Source organism: Dromiciops gliroides, chromosome 2 (genome assembly GCF_019393635.1).
Source record: "Dromiciops gliroides isolate mDroGli1 chromosome 2, mDroGli1.pri, whole genome shotgun sequence".
NCBI lineage: Eukaryota > Metazoa > Chordata > Mammalia > Microbiotheria > Microbiotheriidae > Dromiciops > Dromiciops gliroides.
Genome location: NC_057862.1, coordinates 214280193 through 214304604, shown reverse-complemented (window position 1 = coordinate 214304604; position 24412 = coordinate 214280193). Strand labels below are relative to the sequence as shown.

The 24412-nt window shown below is 40.1% G+C and overlaps 1 protein-coding gene across 1 annotated transcript in view; it reads right to left on the bottom strand.

Annotated features, from left to right (window-relative positions):
- CCDC88C (coiled-coil domain containing 88C) overlaps nucleotides 1–24412 on the bottom strand; it is a 206916-nt gene that overhangs the window by 98247 nt on the left and 84257 nt on the right. Inside the window, exon 4 of the mRNA XM_043989146.1 lies at nucleotides 4448–4517. Coding sequence (XP_043845081.1) covers nucleotides 4448–4517 — 70 coding nt within the window. The remainder of the gene's footprint in view (nucleotides 1–4447; nucleotides 4518–24412) is intronic.

Genomic DNA, 24412 nt, shown 5'->3' with positions numbered 1-24412 from the left:
CATGAAAAGGAAAATCAAAGATTCTTCTGCCTCAAATTATTTTGGGATTACTTTATCTGTGTAAGGTTTGCCTCAGTTTCCTCATGTGTAAAATGAGCTGAAGGAAATAGCAAACCGCTTGAGTTATCTTTGGCTAAGAATGGGACCACAAAGAATTGGACACAACAGAAAATGACTAAACAACAATTATTGTTACTAACCTGTACTTGAATATAATCTCCTCCATAACATTCCTGAGAAGTAGTCATCTGATAGGTACTTGAATACCTCCTGAGATAGTCTGATCCAATTCTGAATAGTTATACTTAAGTTTTCCCTTACAAAGATGAGCTCTGACACTATACAAGTTCTATGTATTGTTCTTACTTCTGACCTCCTGAGTCCCAGGATGAGTCTAGTCCCTCTTCAAAATACTTGCAGACAGCTATCATACCTCCTTGTTCCCTTCCCAAGTCTGCTCACAGTTAAAAACTCTTAACTCTTAAGCTGATCTTTGTATAGTCTAGTCTCAAGTCCCTTCAACAGACTTCACTGGGATTCTCTGAGTCCAGTTCAGTTTGTTAATGTCCTCCTCCTCCTCCTCCTTCTTCTTCTTCTTTTTTTTTTTAGTGGGGCAATGAGGGTTATGTGACTTGCCCAGGGTCACACAGCTAGTAAGTGTCAAGTGTCTGAGGCCGGATTTGAACTCGGGTACTCCTGAATCCAGGGCCAGTGCTTTATCCACTGCACCACCTAGCTGCCCCCTGTTAATGTCCTTCTTAAAACACTGAACCCCAAACTCTTTTTGTGGAATGATCCGCAGGATGGCAGGGTCTCCTTCATTCAAGTTACTCTTTCTCTTAATGAAGTCTAACATGAGAAAGGGGAAATCAGAAGGGGAGAAGTTAAGAGGAGAAAACCTGCATTTCATATTTCAAAGTCTCTCCTCAGGAGAGCTGTAAAACAAAATAAGGAAGCAAATGACAGAAAAGCCTATTGGTGAAGGATCTAACTTCTCAAGGATTTTAATGAGAAGCATTTACTAGAGGTGTTTACTACCAGGAACTGACACGGTCAATGTCCCCCTGACCCAAATGGGGTTTCCTGCTACATGGTGTTTACGATCCAGCTGGGCCAGAGCCTAAGTAAATCTGTTCCTTTGAATAAGCTAAAAGTTGACTGCTAGTTCGGCCAGGTAGAGAACAGAAACGAAACCGGGCCATCAAAGCTGACTTAACCCAAAGGACTGGGACACAGCCAGGGTAGAATGGAAAGAAAACTGCATTTAGTCCAAATCCCAAGTTTACTACTAAGTGAGTGGCCTTAGTCAAGTTGCTTCTCCTCTGTGGGCCTCAGAGTCCTCCTCTTTAAAATGAGGAGGTTGCAATGACCAATTACAATTCCAAAAGGATTCATGATAAACCAATCTCTAGAGAGAGAAGAGACAAACTCAGTGTAGAACAGTCTTTCTTACACAGCTAATGTAGGAATTTGTTTTGCATGCTTGGGGTTTTTTTTTTTCCTTCCCATCTCTATGATTGAGGAAGTAGGAGAGATAATTTACAAGTAAAAATAGAATAAAACTGAATTTAAGAAAAAACAAAAGTGGGGGGGGGATTTTTTAAAATCTCTAAGATCTTGCCATCTTTACATCTTATGATCTGGTGATCTGCCAGGTAGAATGGCCTAAAGTCTTCCCTGGATTCTAAAACTCAAGAGGTACGATCCCAACATAGGGTTATGTTCCAAAAGAAAAAAAAAATGGTTTTCTCCCTCCATCATCCACACGTATCTGTTGTTCCCCTGTCAATCACTTAATCAACAACATTTCATTTATCACCTATGACATATTTGTCAGATACTGGGCTGGGCACTGGAGATACAAAGGGAAAAAATTAAAAGATACAGCTCCAGAATCTAGGATTCAGACTTTTTGGGGAGAAGGGGAACATATTTCTGCTTGCTACTAAACCTCTCTATCTCTAACTATGCCATTAGAGACCATACATAGTCGCAATAGCTCTGTTGGACTAAATATCCCTACATGGCCAAAATATGTAATTGATGCTTTGAATAGGGGAAGGGAGGGAAAGCGAAGGAAATATAGCACCTACATGCCAGGCACTATGCTAAGCAGTTGACAAATATTAACCTCATTTGAATTGCTCTTTCAAGATTGTTCTTAAGTCTCTCTGTGAAGCACTCCTAATTATTTCAATTAGTAGCTATTTTTCTCTCTCCTTGAATATCTGTGTTATACACATTCATGTACATGCTATATTACCACCATCACCCTGCCCATCAAGAAGATAAGCTCTGGGGGCAGCTTTGTGGCGCAGTGGATAAAGCACCGGCCCTGGGTTCAGGAGTACCTGAGTTCAAATCCGGCCTCAAACACTTGACACTTACTAGCTGTGTAACACTGGGCAAGTCACTTAAACCCCATTACCCTGCCAAAAAAAAAAAAATTTAAATTAAGTTTTAAAAAAAATGGGGCAGCTAGATGGCGCAGTGGATAGAGCACCAGCCCTGGAGTCAGGAGGACCTGAGTTCAAATCCGGCCTCAGACACTTGACACCTACTAGCTGTGTGACCGTGGGCAAGTCACTTAACCCCAATTGCCTCACTAAAAAAAAAAAAAAGAAGAAGATAAGCTCCAAATGAACCATACTATTTCTTTTGTTTTTGGTGCTGTAGTTTTTTTTTCTATTTTGAGGTTTTTCATCATTGCTCTGATTTTTTTTCTCTTATAACATGACTAATGCAGAAATAGGATTAATGTTATTATGTGTGTGTGTGTATATATAAAACCTGTATCAGATTACCTGCTGTCTAGGGGAGGGGGGAGGGAGGGAAGGGAGGGAGAAAAATCTGAAATTGTAAAGCTTGTATAAACAAAAGTTGAGAACTATCTTTACATGTAATGGAAAAAAATAAAATACTTTATTAATTGAAAAAAAAAGAAGATAAGCTCCTTGAGGTTAGGGATTAAGGGGTTTAGGGGGAGAGATTTTGGTCTTTGCATACCTATCATCTACCATAGTGCCTTGGTAAATGGGAGCTACTTAAATACATTCTGAATTGACCATCTTGTACTTCTTCATTTCCTTTTGACTTAGCTGATTTTCCTAGTGTCCTTAATATGAGATGCTCAGAACGATGAATGTGTTGCAACAGCCAACATTTATGGAGTACATTTAAAATCTGCAAAATACCTTATATGTAAAACCCAATTTGGTCCTCAAAATAAGCCAATGAGAGAGGCATAGGATTGACTACATGGAGGGTAGTCAGGTGTACCAGCACATCTTGGAGCATGGCATGGTGGAGAGAGTAATGGGTCTCAAATCAGGAAGACCTGAGTTCAAATGCTACTTTAGAAACTAGGTATATGACCCTAGGGAAGCCACTTAACCTGTCTGTCTCAGTTTCCTCAATTGTGCAATGGGGATTAAAAATAGAACTTTCCTTCCAGAGTTGTTGTGAGAATCAAATGAGATAAAATCTTTAAATCACATAGCATATTATCTATCACTTAGTTTCCGGCTTAATATATGCTTGTTACCTTCCCTTCCCCTAAAGCCACAGTTAATCCATGCTGGCTTCACAGCCTAAGAGGTAGGTACTAAAAGTGAGATTAGTATCCCAGTTAATAGATAAGAAAACTGATTAATGTGTCAAGGGGGACAGGAAAGTGTTACAATTTAGTAACACAACTTCTTTGGGTCTGAAAGCTCATGTCTACCACCAACCAATAAAGTGAAATGGCAACAGGAACAAATGGATTTCAGGAAGCAAAGGTCTTAACCCTGCTTATCCATCAATCCATCTACAACTATTTAACAAGGCCCTACTCCATGTCAGGTGCTGGGCAATAGAATACCTAATTCTGTTTACATTAATTTTACAAAGGGATTGCTGCCTAATTTCAAACAGACACTACTACATAGAGTAGGTGCTTAATGAATATTTACTAATGAATGAATACATGATATTCATGGCACTACTGATTAATCTGCCCAGATATGTTATTTGGAAGAAAGCATGAATTAATGAATGGATGGAAGGATAAATGGATAAATGGATGAAAGGCTGAATGTATGGATAGAAGGATGAGGAAGGAAGGACGGACAGACAGAGACAAGCCCTTTCTTTAGTACAGCCAAGACAAACTGTAAGCCAGCTGTTAAATTCTTGGGATCAGAGAATTTCAGAGCTGGAAGATATCTTATCACTCCCCCCTCAACCCCCGAATCAGCTGAATGGGAGGTAGAAAGTGATTTATCCTTATACGGGAAAATGTGCTCTTGCTTTAATGCCTCTGATAATAAACCTATCATTTTAAATTTGGAGACCACAGAGATCCTCCACATTGTGTTGGATCCAGCCCAGTAGCCCTTTTACCATGAGATGTACAAAAAGCCCGTGGAGCTGACCAGGCCTGGAGATAAAAAAAGAGCATACTTACCCGAAAGGGGATCCTTGCCAATCATCAAAACATTGGGTAAATTCATTACAATCAGCTGCTGGAGGACTTCCTAAAGAAAGGAGATAGGAAACAAAACTTAGAGAAATTTTATTTCATGTATAACCAAGTAATCTGGGATGGAAGACCACCTAAAATGGGTCATGTGGGGCATATCCCAAATGAGAAACATTGCAAACTGCTAAGTTCAAACAGCACCAACTTCTTTAGAACAGACATAAATCACAGCTAATCTAAGTCGTATCTCAACTACTGGTCTTGGGGAAACTGGCTGCATTCTGGGCCCTTACCCTTAAAAGGAGGTCCTGGCATTGGCTATCAGTCATTTTTTAAAACACTTTTAATTACTTTTTTTTCTTTTTCAAATATTTTATTTTTTCCCTTTACATGTAAATTTTTTTTATATTTTAAAAAAAATTTCGAGTTCCAAATTCTCTCTCTCCCTTCTTCTTTCCATTCCTCCCTCATAAAGAAAGCCATATCTTGAAAGGAGTGTTTTATAAGCCTTTTCACTCTCTGGATGCTATATGAGCAATCTAAGAGGGCAAGTGCCTGAACCCGCTGTAAAGGATTTTCCTGCCCAGAATTTAAAGGTTAAGAGGAATGTAAAACATAGGTTCAGTCCTTGTAGGCTTTCTGTGCAAAATATTTACCGAGTCTTGACTGACATTGTTTTTTCCTCCCTATTCGGGTGTCCCTTGGTTTAAACAAATCTAATAGAGGAACAAAAATAAAAGATCCCAGCACTTAGAGCTGTTTAATTAGAGATCATCTAAACTCACTTTATAGGAAAGGAAATTCAGGCCCTAAGTCACTCAAATATTATATACCAAACCTGAACCAAAGTCCTCTGATCAAAGCTAGTGGCCTTCCCTCCCTCCCCTCTCCCTGCCTCTCTCCATATAAATAGAGATTTGTCAAAATGAAAAGATAGTGTTTGCTGTATAAAACGAGTTCATCCTGGGGTTCTTTTTAATATCAGACTCCTTTAGTATAGTTAAAACAGGACTCAATAATTTACAAAAATTACAACTTTCAAAGCAGCCTTAGTACATCAAGGGAGGTGTGCCCCATTTGTTATACTGTCAGTTAACAATGAAATGTGTTAACAGAGGGAAATTGTGGTGCAGATATTCTAAATTGTCAGATAAACCAAAAATCACATTGCTGGTTCCATCAGCCTTAGCCTTAAAGGAAGGGCATAATGGTGTGGGTGAAGATAACAACAAACATGGGATGGTGGGCCAATTACCCTATGGAAAATCTAAAGAATTAACCAATTTTCAAATCATCCTTATGCTTTTCTTTGACTTAGTAAAGAAGGAAAGAGATCACAGACTACACAATCCACAGTGGAAATAAACATTAGTTAATAACATATTATTCTATACTCTAGGGCCAGTGCTTTATCCACTGTACCACTAGCTGTATGACCTTGGGAAAGTCACTTAACCCCAACTGCCTTAAACATCCAGGGCCATCTCTAGTAATTCTGATAAATGTCATGCTACTGGACCCAGATGGTTCTGGAGGAGAGAGTGATGGTGTGACCTTACACAGCCCTCCCTCACTTAAATCCAATTCAGCACAAGTCATGACATCACCCTGATATGATGTCATGGTCCTCTTTGAGATCAAAGGACAAACAACATCATTCTACACACATTATCTCATTTGAACCTCACAACCCTACTGTAGGTACTGAAGAGAAAGAATAGGAATACTGCAGAGCCTAAACCCTGGTCCCCATCTGGTACATGCTAGACTGTGAAACGCACCCACAAAGGTGATGTGGTTCAGCAGAGTGTCCTGGGCTTGGAATTAACTAATTCTAATACCTCATAACCTCAAGGCTATTCACCATCCTGGCTGCCCTCTTTTTTGGGGAACTCTCTAAATTATCAGAGTTTTCCTTAAATGGTGGTGCCCAGAACAGAACGAAATCAGATGTGGTTGTGGCCAGGCTAGAGAACAGAGAGTTCATTTGCTTATTTCTGAACACTATGCCTCTCTTAATACAACCCAAGATGGTACTGGAGTTTTTTGACTACTGTATCATATTGGATTTGCAATCCACTAAAACTACTAGAGAGCTTATTTAGAAATTTCTAACCATTTCAAACTCATCCTTGTGAACCTGACTTTTTTGAACCTAAGTATAAGATTTTATATTTATGTCTATTGAATTTCATTATACATTAAGTTCAACCCCAGTGCTCTAGCCTATTAAGGTCTTTTGGGATCCTGACATCTTGTCATGCAATCTGTTACCTATCCCTCCCAATTGTCATTGGCAATTCCCTATACAAATTTGATAAGCATGGCATCTATGCCTATATTCAAATCATTTGAACAGCACAGGGACAAACACGAGTGGAGTAGTCTACTGGGCATGTCCTACCAAGCTGAAATAGACCCAAGTTGAAATTGCGTCCCACCATTCAACCAGTTCTTTTTTTTTTTTTTTAAGTGAGGCAATTGGGGTTAAGTGACCTGCCCAAGGACACACAGCTAGTAAGTGTTAAGTGTCTGAGGCCAGATTTGAACTCAGGTCCTCCTGACTCCAGGGCCGGTGCTCTATCCACTGCGCCACCTAGCGGCCCCCATTCAACCAGTTCTTAATTCCTTTTCTGTATTATTATCTACTACACAGCTCATGTAAAAATACTGTGAGATACTTTCTCAAATGCTTTGCTAAAATCTAAGTAAACAACACATCATTCTTCTCATCCATTCATTTAGAAATCCTCTTCAAAAAGGTTACATCTGATATACCCTGTTCTTGATGAAGCCAGATGAGTTCTCTGGAATCAGTTTTCTTTTCCTAGATCTTCACTCAACTGTGGCTTATAATATGCTCTACAACTTTTCCAAAAATCAGCATCAGCCCCACTGGCCTACAGGCTGTAGACTGTCTTTCTTCTCTTTTATGAAAATGAGGATATTTGCTCTTTCTCTAGGCCTGTAGGACTCCTCTAGTTCTCTACAACTTTCAACTGCCACTGCCCATCTGGGAATCATAACTGCCAATTAATTCAGTAGCCAAGCATTTAACTCTTCTAGGTCAGATTACATTTTCATGGGCATCTAGGTCTCTTAAAATATCTCTTTGATTATCTTGGGTATAGACTACTGGCTAGTCATTACTGCTCTGTCATGTCCAGTGTGCGGGTCATTCTAGCGCCTCAGTTTCTTATCATGGCACACATCACCCAATATGGTTTGGCTGGAGAGTACCTACCAGGCTTCTTTTTTCCTTTGCCTCTCACAAGCCCTCAGAGAAGCTAGCCATCATTCACCCCTCGGCTCTGCCCCTTTAGGGTTAATAGAATAGGTTCCTTCTCAGATTTGGGATTGGGTCTGCATCCATCCAATCAAATCTCATAGTTTATACCACTGGTTCCTCTCATTCATCTCCAGTTAAGGTTACTTACAAGGGCAAACAACACAAAGCTCTTAACTGGATTATGCACAACATAATGAAAATTTAAGCTTCACTGAAGCCCAGAACAAAGACTGCACATTCCATTCAGACCCAGGACCCAACCCCTCTCAAAGGAAAAAATAGCTCTTTTCAGCTGATGTCCATCTTTCTCATCATACCCAGTCCGGAAACTTTGTCTCTAGAGTCACTGTTTGGTAACTAGTAGGCACATAATAAATACTTATTGGTTGACTGGCTCCTCCTGGTTGGGAACTAAGTGAAGATAAAAACTTCTGTTCTCCCACTAGCAAAGAAGAAAAATATCATCTACTCACAAGCAGCCCTAGATGGAAATAAGACTTCCTGACTCATCTCTCCTAAGTCTTCCAGAGATACAGATGCCTCCAGATACTTCTCTAGGGCTTATCTTTCAAGCTTAGATCCTGCTACTTCATGAATGTCAATAACACTCCTTAGTTCCTATTTACATGACAAGGTCTGCTCATGACAAATTTCATGTCTATAGAACCAAAAACTGTTTCTCTCTATTCCCTGAATCAGCCCTCTCCCTTGTCAGAAAAGGAAGTCTAGAGATAGCACTGCACGGTGAAAAAAGTTCACTAGGTGTCAAAACACCTCAGTTCAAATCCTGGCTCTGCTTGTTACCACCTTTGTGACCAAGAGTCAGTCACTGAATTTCTCTGGGTCTCAGCTGTAAAATGGACTAAATGATCTGGGAGGTTCCTTTCAGCTCTTAATCAAGGATCCTATGTAAAATGATAGGAATGATCATTATTAATATTTCTACAGCATTTCAAGTTTTCTAAAGTAACCTTAATGTTTATAATTAATGAGGTGAATAAAGGTTACACTAACTCCCCAACAGGGTTGTTCTGAGGAAACATCCAGGAAGCTATTTGAGGACAGGAATTATTTCAGCTTTTGCCTTTGTTATCACACTTCATCCAGTACCTGGCATACAGTTGGTGCTTAATAAATGTCTGTAATATGAATGAAAAGGAGAACAACACTGAAACCTTAAAGAGTTATTATTTCATTTGAGTTATTATTCCAACCTTTCAGTGATTAGGGACATTCCCTCAACCTGCATTCACACCATCCCTTCTAGAGTGAGTAGATGGCACTGGAGAGTTGCTATGGCCAAAAAATTTGTCATCCTGCGGCCAAACCTGGGACTAGACAGATATTGTCAAAATGGCATGGTGGAAAGAGTGCTGGACTTGGGAGTCAGAAAGACCTGCCTTAGACATTATTAACTAGCTTTATGACTCTGGACAACTATCCACACAGTAAGATCTGCTGGGTTGCTGGGTTCTGATTCAGAAGACCCAGTGTTCAAATTCTGGCTCCACTACTTACTATGATGCCTGTGTAACCTTGGCTAACTTCTCTGGGCATCAGTTTCCTCAAGTGCAAAATGAAGGGGTTTGTCTAGTGCCTAGATTCTTAAACTGTAGGTCTCAACCCCATATTGGGTCAGGTAACAGAATGTAGGGTTCATGAAAAACTTGGCAACAGTGAAAGTTTATGTATACCTATTTTATATACCTATATACCGAGGGTCAGGTAAAAATTTCTTAGGCAAAAAGGGGTCGAGAGAGGAAAAAGTTTAAAAAGCACTGGTCTGGGGGGCAGCTAGGTGGTGCAGTGGATAAAGCTCCGGCCCTGGATTCAGGAGGACCTGAGTTCAAATCTGGCCTCAGACACTTGATACTTACTAGCTGTGTGACCCTGGGCAAGTTACTTAACCCTCATTGCCCTGCCCCCCCCCCAATTTTTTTAAGTGAGGCAATTGGGGTTAAGTGACTTGCCCAAGGTCACACAGCTAATAAGTGTTAAGTGTCTGAGGCCGGATTTGAACTCAGGTACTCTTGACTCCAGGGCCGGTGTTATATCCAATGCACCATCTAGCTGACCCTCCCCCCAATTTTTTTAAGCACTGGTCTTATTGACATCTAAAGTTACTTTCAGCTGTAAATACATAATTTTTTGACCTCTCTTAAATGTCAATTTCCTCATCTGTAGAATGGGAATGATGATATTTGTACTAATTACCTAATAGGGTTGTTGTGAAGCTTAAGTAAGATTAAATGTATATAAACACTTGGCAAACCTTAATGTCACTATGTAAATATGAAATTATTATAGTTATGGCAAATGCAAGAAAATCATTGCTAGGAAGATAAATCTGAGGTGCCGCCCACAACTCTTCCACCCCATCCCCACTTCTTTCTTCCTTTAGTACCAACATTTGAGATCTCAATGTATGATATTTCTGCTGATTAATCTCAAAACAGGGACATTTAGAATTATTCATTTACAAACCACCAAGAGGGAGCTACAGACTCCTGCCCAATAGTTAATGAACAGCTAGCTTCCCTCAGAAATCTCAGTTAAAGTGCACTTTGGTCAGTTTTTAATGGTTGAAATTTATTTCAATTTGACAAGTCATAAATTAAAGGTCTGCTATGCTCAAAGAAGTGTTCTAGATGCTAGGAATACAAAACCTAAACCAGTGACTATCTTCGGCGTTTACAATCTACTTTGGGGATATAGTGTATGCTAGTAACTAAATACTAGCTAATTTGAATTAGGGGGTGGATCACCTAGGGGTATCAGGAAAGGCTTCCCAGGGCTAGAGTCTACCAGGTATTGGAGGAGGGTCAAGCAGAAGCACGTGCTACAGGAAACCCATCTCCCAATATTCGTGCCAAAACCCCTTTCCCCTTTCCTTCACTTGGCTAGATGCTGACCTCACTATCCCTAACCCTTTCAGAAGAAACCTAGACCCTCCATTCTGATAACCCTAGAACCCCAACTACCCAAGGGTATTGAGCCAGGATCCTCCAACCCACTATTATCAAATACCTGGAATGCATTCCTTCTGAACCTCTGCCAAATCCTACACCTCCTAGCAGGGTGGATATGAGGTGCAGGGAGTCAAGTTACTAACCACAATGCCTCTGGAAAGACGGAAGACCACCAGGCATTATCATCTGTCCTGCTACTATGCCCTCCAAACCCCTGGGCATTACCGTTCACATACTGATGCACCCCAAGGACCCCTCACGGCCTTGCCATCTGCCCAGCTGCTCTACACAGCCTAATAATCACCAAGCCTACCACCGAACTCCCCTCTATCTGTTTCCTTCCCCAGTAAGAATGTTAATTCCTCAAGAGTAGGTATCCCTGGCAATTAACACAGTGCTTGGCACATAGCAAGGACTTAATAAATGCTTTGTCTTTCATTCATTTATTCATGTATTCATTCATTCGAGGAAGGTGGCAGCTAAGAGTCTTGTGAAGGAACCTTGAGATTTGGCAGAGGTTCAGAGGGAATGCATTCCAGGTATTTGATAATAGGTAAACCATCAAGAATCTGAATGTCATGAAACTCATAAAGGAGGCCAACCTTCCATGATGAACCAGATACTTGTTTTTCCTTCCTCACTTCCCTCCCCTGCTGCCCCTTCCCCCAACTTCAACCAAAACAGAGGGAAACTGAATTTCAATCAGACTGAACACTTTCCCTCTGTGCCCATCGTCATGTAAACTCTCTCCAAAAAGCCATTCACCAGCTCGGACCTCTGGAAAACACTGGGCAGTGATGGAGCCAGTTATAAGTCTGGGAGGAACGTGAGGAGATTTCTGACGGGCTGTTGCTCTATTTCTACAGTGTCTGTCCACAGAGTAGAGATTGCTCTTTAAAGCAAGGAGCTCAGTGCCCAGGGTCTGGATGGCCAAACAGAAAACTATTGTTAAGGCAACAGCTCTCCTTTGCCTGCTTGGCGCTGGCACTCTCCCTCCCTCCCTCCTCCTCCTCCTCCTCCTCCTCCTCCTCCTCCTCCTCCTCCTCCTCCTCCTCCTCCTCCTCCTCCTCCTCCTCCTCCTCCTCTCTCTCTCTCTCTCTCTCTCTCTCTCTCTCTCTCTCTCTCACACACACACACACACACACACACACACGAACTCATGCACTCACCCCTATTTTTTTAAAAAATCAGGCAGAGCCAGCCTAGATCTCCCATAATCAGCTCCTTAACCAAGTCCTAGAGTGCAATAGGTGTTTTTACATCAAAGCCAACCTTTTGCTGAGTCACAATCCAAAAGCTCTTTTACACATTTTTCCCCCATGCAGGGGCTCAACAAAAGTTTGGCAGTCCTTGGTCTCAAAAAGGTGTATCACAAATTATGTTGTTGAGTTTACCACCAAATAATTCTACAAGCTACTAATGGGCTTTGTAGCACACTGGCTTTAATACAAATATCAAGACAACCCCCCTCTATCCCTCAGCATTCCTTTGGGGGGGGGCTACAGAGCAGTCAAGAGAACCGTATTTACAAAGTCCTAAGGCAAGAATGGATAAAAAATTCTTGTTGCTTTTGTCTAATCCACAGATCTCTTGTGGTCTTAGTAACTAGACACAGAATGTGGGGTGAATTAAGAATGCCAAAGGTTTGCAGTGCCCCCACTGACTTTTCTCTGCAGGGTACAAGCAACCTAGGAGAATGACCTAAAGATTAGTCCCTCTGTCTCCTATCCTCTTCCTCCTTAGAGCACCTAAATTCCCTCTACAAAGGGTTATGATGAGATAAGATTCCATATAAAATGACAGGAAAAAAGAAACTATTATTTTCTTTTTAAAAATGAAAGCACACACAATGATTCACAGAATAATCCCCAGTGGTAACCAACCATAACCAAATGAAAGTAAATCACAAAATAGGGACTGTGAAGGGCTTTCTTGGACCCTAGCAGCTAGGAAAGTGGGGGAGGGGCAAGTACAAAGTCCTTAGTAATTTTAAAAGAGGAAGAGAAGAGGGAGGGAAAAACCTATTTCATACCCACCCAGTAATTCTTTACAGAATACAGTCCCTAAGATTCAAAAGCCTAAAATGACATACTCTGGTTGAATACTCTAGCCCAACTAAGGGTTATAGCTGTCTTTAAGAATGTCTGGGGCAGCTAGGTGACGCAGTGGATAGAGCACCAGCCCTGGAGTCAGGAGTACCTGAGTTCAAATCCGGCTTTAGACACTTAACACTTCCTAGCTGTGTGACCCTGGGCAAGTCACTTAACCCCAATTGCCTCACTAAAAAAAAAAAAAAAGAATGTCTGATAATTTAACCACCACCCCTCTCATCAAGGCAATGGGGAGTAAGTGACTTGAGCAGGGTCACACAGCTAGTAAGTATCAAGTGTCTGAAGCCAGATTTGAATTCAGGTCCTCCTGATTCTATCCACTGCACCATCTAGCCCTTTTCTAAAGGATCTCTAAAGGGAATGTTAGTGAGGTATGTATGTTGTGGACAGTAGCATTGGGATGAGTGGGGAATAAAAAACAAAATACATCAACAAACCATTCCCCCCCCCCCAAAATATAATTAAGTACAGCTGTGAATTCATTCAACCACTCTGAAAAAACAATATGGAACTATGGAAATAAAATTACTCGTATGTCCATACTCTTTAATCCAAAGAACCTATTGTTCTTTTCATATCTATCTATCTATTCATTTATTCATTCATTTATTTGTGTGCATACATGTTTATATGTATTTGTGTGTATATATGCACATACATGTCTGCATGCATGTTGTATGTGTGTATAAGAAAAGTCCCATACATACCATATTATTCATCACACCACTTTTCCCTCAAAGAACTAGACTCCAAGTAGGTATCTATCATTTGCATAACATCTAGCTAGATTGTGTTATATGAGCATTACCGTACTGTAAGAAATAATACTAAGGATTTAGAGATGCATTGGAAGAATTATATGAACTAATACAGAGTCAAATAAGTAGAACCAAGAAAAAAATATACACAACTACAACAATGTAAATAGGAAGAATAGAAAAAGAACCAAAACTTAAATCCTGAGTAATTATAATGACCAAGCTGAGTCCCAGAGAAGAGATGAGAAAATATATCTCCCCTTCATTGTAGAGGTAGGCACAGTGCATGGCACATAGTAGGAACTTAATAAATGTTTATTACTGTTGGCCATAGGTTAATGCATTGGTTAGTTTTGCTGAACTGTTTTCCCCCCATTTCTCTTTTAATTTCTCTTACAAAGGATGGTTCTTTGAGAGAGATGGATAGATCCAGAAATTAGGGCCACGTAAAAACAAAAGGCATCAATAAAATAGGATACAATTTTTTTAAAAAAAGACCCATGGAAACACAGGCAATATTGGCCAAGAAACTGTAAATATGTTGTAATCTTTCCAGAGAAGCTACAATGCTGTCTATCACACCAGCTGCCACCAGAGAAGGGGTACATCTGTGTTTGCAAGTGATGAGGAAGAACCAAGCAGATGAAAAAGGCACAGCACATGTTGTGAACAACCAGGAGCCAGGCCTTGTAGGATTTTCCTCACTCCCTTGAAATAACAACTATATGGGAAATGCAAGGATGCAAAAATGAAAGCATGGGAATAAAAATGTATTTTTTAAAAAAGGAACAAGACGGGGCGGCTAGGTGGCGCAGTGGATAAAGCACTGGCCTTCGATTCAGGAGTACCTGAGTTCAAATACGGCCTCAGACACTTGACTTACTAGCTGTGTGACCCTGGGCAAGTCACTTAACCCCCATTGCCCAGCAAAAAAAAAAAAAAAAAGGCACAAGAGCTAAAACTGTCTATGGACTGATTAAAATATTAAAACCAGGAAGATTACAGGAAAAAACAAAAACCCTTTCTTCTCCTTTTCCTTATTCCTTGCTCTTACCACAAATTGTTCAATTATCTTTTAAAATGCCAAGAGGAGGAGAAAAACTAAGGGAAAGGGTCACAATAAGAAGCCATAACATACCAAAGAGAGTGAGATTCATGAACATTTTTCACGCTCTGTGGGAGACGACGGGGGACAGGAAGAAGAAAAGATATAAACAGTTAATGAGTTCCAGAAGAGATCCAGTTAATGATTTTACCTGCTAAACCAACACTTTACTGAACAATAAGTTAAAAGTCAAAGCACATGCTGATGATCCCTTAGATGCTGTTCTGAACACAATAAGTGGGGGAGGCATTGGAGGTGGGGTACACACAAACTGACTAATAACCATCACTGATAAATTGTTTGTCAGAGCCCACGAAAGCACTACTGCCTCCTTTCAACTTCAGGCCAATTCCTCAATGCACCCAGGGAACCACATTCTTTCTGTCTCCAACACAATTAACTCACCCCTGCTGCCAAGTGTCCACACTGCCATCACCTCGGCCTCTCCCTTTATCTCCACCAAAATGACCTTCCTTCAGAATCCTACTCAAATGAGATAATAATTGGAAAAGAGCTTGGCACATAGTAAATGCTGTATCAATGTTAGCGGTCATCATCATCACTCAAAACTCACTTCTTCTATGAAGTCAGTCATCAATCAATCAATCCATTAATCAACTGGCATTTATTCAGCTCCTAACTACATGCCAAAAATACTCCCTGCCCTAAAGAATGATAGCTGTAGCTGATATTGACAAACTCATGGGTCTCTTTCTCACTTGTATTTCATACATGTTATATGCATTTGTCCTGTCTCCTCTGTTAGAAGAAAAACTCTAAAGAAAGAACTACATTTCACAATTCTCTCTTTAAAGGCAAGGTCTGGATGTGCTACTGGGACTCCATCACCAACAATCAGTTGATTGCTAAAAGTGAACCAAGCATGGACAAAAAAGCATGGGAGAGGAAGAAAGGCAAAGAAAATAATTTACTCTTCAGTTAAAATTCTGACATCAGAAATCAAGTAAGTTTACTCCTTCAGTAAATATTTAAACTCTTACTATATTGAAGCAACTAGGACGATAAGGAATTACAGGGCTTAGCACAGTAAGTGGCACATAGGAAGCACTTTATAAATAATTTTTTTCATTCATTCATTCAGAGCATGTGCTGATCTGCATTTGTAGGTAGAGCTTCCAATATTCGTGAAAATCACAAGTCCATCTTTGTTGTCCCCAATCCTCCCCTCTACCTCCCCATACACAGAATACTGTGCTCAGTGCTTAGGAAGATACACAAATGATATGCTATCATGTGGTCCCTATCCACAAGGAACTCATCATTTGGTTGGGGAGAATGGGCATGCATATGGATAAATATAATAATAATTTTAAATGTGGTAATCTCACCAAGTAAATCAGGATAATTATGCAAGGGGAATCATAAGACCACAGATTTATAGAAAGAGGGGATCGGAGAGGTCTTTCTAGTCCAACCCATTCATTTTAGAGATGAGGAAATTAATCTCTAATGAGGGGGTTAGATGTGTCCAAAGTCACACTGATAATGGAAGGGAGGGGGAAGAGTTTCATACTTCCTCTTTATGAGGATAAGGTGGAATACTTGCATAAAGGGAGTTCAAAGTTCTAAAAGATCAGATGAAAGAGAAATCATTTCCTGCCTGTGACATCAGACTTCTTTTTTTTTTGTTTGTTTGTTTGTTTTGGTTTTTGTGGGGCAATGGGGGTTAAGTTACTTGTCCAGGGTCACACAGCTAGTAAGTGTCAAGTGTCTGAGGCTGGATTTGAACTCAGGTACTCCTGAATCCAGGGCTGGTGCTTTACCCACTGCTCCACCTAGCTGCCCCCCGACATCAGACTTCTTAAAAAAAAAGTACAATTTGAATCAGGTCTTGAAAACTGCATACAACTGTCAACAGAGGGAAGCCACTTTGGGCACAGGAAACAGTAATGGTTCACTAGTGGCTGGACATGGACTTGGAGAAGTCTTTAATGGTGTGTGCCAGGGATCTATCTTTAGCCCCATGTTGTTCAACATTCTTACCAATGACTTGGAGGAAAGTATAGAAGTCATGTTGGTCAAATCTGCAAAGCTGGGAGGGATTGGTAACAGATTAGAAGAACAAACAATAAGGTTCTAAAAAGATCTGCACCAGTGAGCATGGTGATAGGGTGGGTTGAGGAAGATGAAATTTAAAGTCTTACACCTGGGGATTTAAAAAAACCCACTTCACAAGAATGGGAAGGTATGGTTAAGCAGCAATCTCTGTAAAAAAAGACACAGGGCGGGGGAAGGGGGAGGGCAGCTGGTTGGCACAGTGGATAAAGCACTGGTCCTGGATTCAGGAGGACCTGAGTTCAAATTTGGCTTCAGACACTTGACATTTACTAGCTGTGTGACCCAGGGCAAGTCACTTAACCCTCATTGCCCTGACCCAATATATATACACATACACACACACATATATGTGTGTGTGTGTGTGTGTGTGTGTGTGTGTGTGTGTGTGTGTGTGTATGTATGGATGGGGGTTTTAAATGAATTGCATGCACAATGAGCCAACCATGGGACACAGCAGCTGAAAGTCAAAGCAGTACTGAGTGATACAATATCCAGAATGAGGGAGGTAATAGAATGATCAGCTATGGAATACAGTGCTGTTTCTGAAGCAACACATTTTTGAAAGGATGTAAAGGAACTGAACTCTATCCAAGAGTCTTCCTCAACTCTTTCTCAGAACCCCTAACATTCTTCAAGGCTCAGCCTCAGGGCCACTGGGAAGTTCATTTTTGTTTTTATATTTGCAACATTTAACACCGTGCTTTGCATAAAGGATGCTCTTATATGTTTGTTCAAATGATTCATGTCAAGGAATTGTGGAAAACACCTTAGGGAAACAGAGGAAAGGAGACAGTCTGAGAGTAGTCTTCAAAGTAAAAGAAGAGGGATCACATTTGTTCTGTAAAAGTCCAAAGACTAGATTTAGGAGCAATGGATAGAAGGTGAAGGGTGGCAGACATAGTGTTTAATAACATCAAGTCAAATCAGAGCTATACAGAAGGGAATAGGATGTAGGAAGGAACCTTGGTCAACAATCATTTAAGTTAGAGGACTTTGCCTTTAGCTCTCAAAATTCTTTGAAAAGCACTGAGTTTTGGAACAGCTAGGTGACATAGTGGATGAAGCACCAGCCCTGAATTCAGGAGGACCTGAGTTCAAATTTGGCCTCAGACACTTAACACTTACTAGCTGTTTGACCCTGGGCAAGTCACTTAACCCTCATTGGACCCCAAAGAGAAAAAGAGAGGAGAGGAGAGGAGAGAAAAAAAAAGAAAAGAAAAGCACTGTGTTTTAAAAAGCCTGGAGGTGATAAGGCAAAAGATGTGTTTGGGAGTACATTAAGGAGTTGTTTAGGTTAGAATATGGAGAATATGGGTGGGGGGAGCAGAATAAGAGATACACATTCCATTTGGACCTAGGCTCACTGACCCAGACAGTTGAATCTCAATTTCAACTGAGTCAAGGTCAAGTAAAAAAAGTATTATTAAGGGCTTACTATGTGCCAGGATTGGAAGAGCCTCCTTTAAAAATAAAATTTTATTACAAATAAGGAGAGATGTGATAGAATTTCAGGGTTGGTTTAATAATAAGAAGAAAACATGCAAACATAAAACACCAGCTCACAAAAAAACCTCATCTCTATTTCTTTGTAACAGAAGGGCTCAAGCATTCCCAGGTCAACCCTTAAAATCAACCCCTCAACCCCAAAACTGGATGTGGTCTTCCCCTTGTCTGTTCTAACACTTTATACTACTTGTCTTACATACTTATATTAAATGTTGTATGGAACATTAAGTACACACCTATAATTTGCACAGTGCCTGGTACATAGTAGGCACTTAATAAATGTTTATTGACGGCAAAGAATTGGAAATTGAGGGGATGCCCATCAACTGTTGCAGTATATGAATATAATGGGATACTATTGTGCTATAAGAAATGACGAGCAGCATATGCTTTCAAAAAAACCTGGGAAGACTTACATGAACTAATGCTGAGTGAAGTGAGCAGAAACAGGAGAACACTGTACACACCATCAACAACATTGTGTGATGATCAACTGTGACAGACTTAGCTCTTCTCAGCAATACAATGATCCAAGACAATTCCAAAAGACTCATGATGGAAAATGCTCTCCACATCCAGAAAAAGAAAAAGAACTATGGAGTCTGAATGCAGATCAAAGCATACTATTTTCACTTGGAGGGGGTAGTTGTTTTTCCTTTCTTCTGGTTTTTCCCTTTTGTTCTGATTCTTCTTTCATAAATGACTAATGTTTAACATGATTAACATGTGTATATACATACACACACACACATATAAAACCTATATCAAACTGTTTGATGTCTTGGGGAGTGGGAAGGAAACAGAGAAAAAATTAGAATTAAAAATCTTACAAAAATAAATGTTGGGGCAGCTAGGTGGCGCAGTGGATAGAGCACCGGCCCTGGAGTCAAGAGTACCTGAGTTCAAATCCGGTCTCAGACACTTAACCCTTACTAGCTGTGTGGCCCTGGGCAAGTCACTTAACCCCAATTGCTTCACTTTAAAAAAAAAAAAGAATGTTGAAAACTATCTTTACATGGAATTGAAAAAAATAAAATACTATTAAGGAATAAATAAATAAATGTTTGTTGATTGACTGAAAGCTCCATCAGGACAAGAGATGCTGCTTATCACTGTTCTTTAAAATCCTACTGCCCGGGGCAGCTAGGTGGCGCAGTGGATAGAGCACCAGCCCTGGAGTCAGGAGTACCTGAGTTCAAATCTGGCCTCAGACACTTAACACACACTTACTAGGTGTGTGACCCTGGGCAAGTCACTTAACCCCAATTGCCTCACTAAAAAAGAAAGAAAAGAAAAAAACAAACAAAAATCCTACTGCCCAAGGTAGAGCTGTGTTTACCACCCACAAACACATGTGAAATGACCCTACAATTCAACTTCTGGGAAACAGTTAAGGATCTGACCTGAAATGGAAGAGAAGGTAGTATGCTGATCAACTCTGAGAAATAATTAATTAGTTAGAGTTTGTGTGTTGTTTGCTTGGCCTTAAGGGTCAAAAATCTCCATGATGTGTGGTCAGGTCTATGGCTAAGATGAATGATGGCCACTGTAGACATTTGTAAGAAAGCTCTTGGCAAAAATTATTACATAGATGTGAGTATATAATTAGTAATAATATAATAAGCCCTTGGTCTTAAAAAATCATCTATGTCAGTTCAAATTAATAAAAAATAATAGCATAAAATCTTGAACAAAGGCCCCAACACTTCCTACCACAACACCCAACATTGACTTACAATAAATCTGTAATGCACGAGAGGTACTTTGGGACAAAAGAAAGGAAACTGGCCTCAGAATTAGGAATACCTGGGTTCAAATCTGTCAAAAAGCATTTATTATTTGCTTTCTAAGTACCAGGTACTACACAAAGGGCTGAGAATACAAAGTCAAGCAGAAAGATTAGCAGGCCCTGCTCTCGATGAGTCAGAAACAGGTAGCTAGAATGTAATCTGGAGAGGAAATAGTTAAAGGACCCATATGCACAAAAATATTTATAGCAGTGATGGCAAGGGATTGGAAACCAAGAATAACTGTGTTACTCTTAGTAATTGCCTGTGTAACCCTGAGAATCAAGCAACAAGCATTTACTGAATGAATGAATGAATGAATGAACAAGAAAGCATTTATTAAGTGTTTACAATGGACTATATGCTTAGTATTATGCACTAAATGCTAGCTCTACAAAGAGGAAAAATGAGACTGTTCCTGCTCTCCAGGAGCTCACACTCTAATAGAGGGAAACAACACATAAAGTAAAATTCAGCTGCAGGGCAGACGGCAAGGCCCGGGGTACTCAGGTTGCCTACTGTGTGCAGAACACTGTGTTAGGTGCCCGGAATACAAAGACAATGAATAAAACAATCTCTACTTTCAAATCACTCATATTCTAAAGGAAGTCACTTAACCTCTCACTGCCCCATTTAACTCTATACAAGGATAATTTTCTGTAGAAGGAATTTCCTTCTCCACAATTCATTACACCAATGAAACCACAGATGTTTGGTGGTTTTTGCTGTTGTTCATATTTGTTTTTGTTTTTTTTTTTAAAGAATAACATAATAGCGTTTTTCAAGGAGAGAGGATAATAGTTTAAATTCCTAACTGCATGGGTTTATACATACATTTTACTTCATGCAGAGCCATGAAGAGAACTTGTATTTTGAGGTCCTTGTCTCCTAGACAACCTAGTACACTCATCAACTACATGACCCAACTATTTGATTAAGAATTTTAGTTTCCTCTGCAATAATTAACTGTTTGTATTCAGCCCATCAGAAAATTAAGGGAGGTCCAATTTTTTTTAAAGCAAAACGTACCTCCCTGGGTAGAAACAAATGGAATGCCCTTCAACACACACACACACACACACACACACACACACACTCTCTCTCTCTCTCTCTCTCATCTTTTTTGAATAATTGATCCTGACGGTGAAATCTCAGTGGGAATGGAAAAGACAAAGGCAGAGAAACTGGATTGCTCACTCCCTTCTAAGCAAAATGTACGTGTGTGTGTGTGTGTGTGTATATATATATATATATATACACACACACACACACACACACACACACACACACACATATATATATATATATATATATATATATACACACACACACATATATATGCATGCTCCTATGAGAGGGGTAGGAAGGAGGCAGAAGTTCCCTAGAGAAGGATTTATAAAGAAAGAGCTGAAGGGTAATAAAAAGTCAAGGTTTTAGTTTAACAAAAAATAAACCTATTACAGAAAAAAAATAATAATTTTGTTGCAATTAATCAATCAGCCAGAGCAATCAATGTCTCATTCTCAGACAAATACTCCAGACTGGAAATAAAAGTACTGATAGAGTAATAAATACCTGAGATTCTAATACTATGCCTCTCTGATAATGTTGGTCACTTGTGCCACCTTTGAATACCTCTTGACCACTGGTCAGAAATACTTGGTTTACAAAAAGGTCCCATGAGATGTTCAGTGCCTTCTGCAAGAGGTGATGTAAAGGCCTGAATCAATTTTTGGCAAAACCCTTCCTGCCCTCTAATTTATCACCCCTTAGCTCCCCCACCCAACCCCACCCAGGGACCTTTGCTTTCTTGTGTTTGTTTTTTAAGTGAACAATTCCAGGATTATGATTTGAAAGAGTAAAGAAACACTACTTGGAAGACATGTGTTATACACTGAGAAGCCCCTTATGACCTATATAACCTTGGACAAGTCAATTAACTGCTCTAAGACTCAGTTTTCTCATCTGTAAGATGAAGCATGGCTCAGTTCTAAAATTCATTGATTGTAATAGCTCACCTTGAGATCCTTGACAAAAAGAATTTTATTGTTGGCTAATGCAAATTGTGCTGAATATCTTGGAATAAAGAAGCACAGGCAGAAAAGTAAGAGGCAGTATGCTTGTGATCTGGAATAAGAGTTTTTAAATAGGGCAGCAGACAGCACATACATGGATTCCATGTAGGAATGCATCCTGGGATTCTTCAAAGAACATCTCTTCTCCTACACAGATGGGACCCCAACAAGGAAGAATAGCATAATGTGGTATAAGGAAAAAGAACATTGGGTTAAGAGTTATTTGAAGACCTGGGTTCTAGCCTCAGCCCTGCCATTCCACTGGCTTGCTGTGTGAACCCTAAGTTAAGTCAAAAACTTCCTTCTCTCCTGGACTCCCTTTGGGAAAATGAACTAGAAAATCTCTAAGGTCCCTACCAGCTTTAAAATTTTCTAAATCTATGAGTCAGACCCTAGCCTCTATCCTCTGGATCTTATAGCCAAGAGCATATCTACTTACTAACTTTACTACTAAGTGGAAATAAAAAGCCTGCTGATTAATGCTCCAAATCTCCTTTCAGAGCTTGGGTTGATGGCACCATATGTTTGTAATTCCACATGGACAAATGCTTTCCAGTATTTTTTCCTTTCTTTAAATTCATTCTCAAGCTAGTCCTGAAGAGCTCTACTAACAGCAAAACAAGCAGGTAATGAAGTGTGTGCCCTGTTAAAGGGCTGTCACTAAACACTACCCCTAGATCCAATCCATCTGTTCCACACAATCTCAATTAGTCTGAGGTGGTCTCCAGGGTGCCAAAGCAGTTTTAAGCACACGCACACAGAATGACCTAGTTGGCCTGATAAAGTTGCCTGGCATCTTCAAGTTAATTCACTGAGATTTAGGATCTGCGAGTCAACTGTGTCCAAGTTAAACAACATTCAATTCTATAGCGAGTTCCAAATGAGCCATTAGCCAGTAAGCACCACACACACTCTCACTGCCAAACACTTAATAATCTGATAATCACAGTACAACCATCCTAATGACCGTGTTTTACAGAGACAAGATAAGTCCATTTGGGATAGACTGGAAGAAAGACCTTCTATTCTGATTTGATCATAGAACAGAAATCAGAACCAAACACACAGAAAACTGTAAAAGCCACCACACAGGTACACAAGCTACATGGGTATAGAAATAGTGTATCCTATGGAATAAACTGTAACACATCCCAAGTCTCCAGCTGGACTTTATGACCAATTTTGAGTTAATGGCATAATTCTGTTCTGCATGCTTTGGGGGAAGGAGAAAGGATTGGGGAAAATAAAAGGGCTGCACTAACTGGGATTGAAGATAATTGATGTCATGCTGCTAATGAGAAGAGCAGTCTCCTTCCTAAGCATGGGACAGTGTCCCCATTGGCGAGGCTGATAAAGGAGAGGGACTGAGTAGAAAGGTATGGATGACAGAATTTAAACACAGAAAGGAGCTTGGAGGTCAGAGTCCAACCCCACCATTTTACAAATGAGGAAAAAGAGGCCCAAGGAGGGAAAATGACTGGGCCAAAGTCACACAGGAGTAAGTGATAAACCCAGAATTCAAACCAAAGCACTCTAGCTCTAGTCTCTATTGGGATGGTAGGAGGCTGGCACAGCAGCAGCAGCAAAGATTGCTATAAAACAGGCCGGAAACAGAGACAAGGCAAAAATGTGCATGTGCCTTTATTAGCAAGGCATGAAAATTGCACCCCTCGGAGTGCTGCTGGCCAGTCACAGGAACCTTTGAGTCTTTAATGCATACCACTTGGTATATCACAAAATAAATACCCTCATTCCAAGGAGAATGGAATTTATTGGCATTAAAAATAGTCATATCTATAAAAAGTCCCATGAAAAAAAGTATTCCTATTTATACCCCTGTGTGCTGTACATGGTTGGGGGTGAGGGGAGATGGGGTACACACATCTACCTTCTTTACCCTATAAGTCCCATTACTACAGTAGCAAAACAAAGTTAACTGGGCAGAACTTTAAGAAACGTCATTAATTTAATTAACTTGTCTACATTCCCTTTTGGAACGATTCTCATGCCAATACTCGCTGTGTTTGATGGTGAAATCAGGTTTTGTCTCAGTTTCCTCAACTGCAAAATTAGGATAATAACATCACTTACCTCACAAGGTTGCTATGAGGATCAAGTGGCATCATATTTATAAAAGGATGCTTAGTGCAGTGCCTGGCACATTGTAGGAGACAGGTAAATGCTTATTCCCTGCCTCCTGCCTTATGTGCTTCAAGGAGGTCATAGGATCACAAATATAAATCTGGAAGGGCGCTAAGAGCCCATCCATTC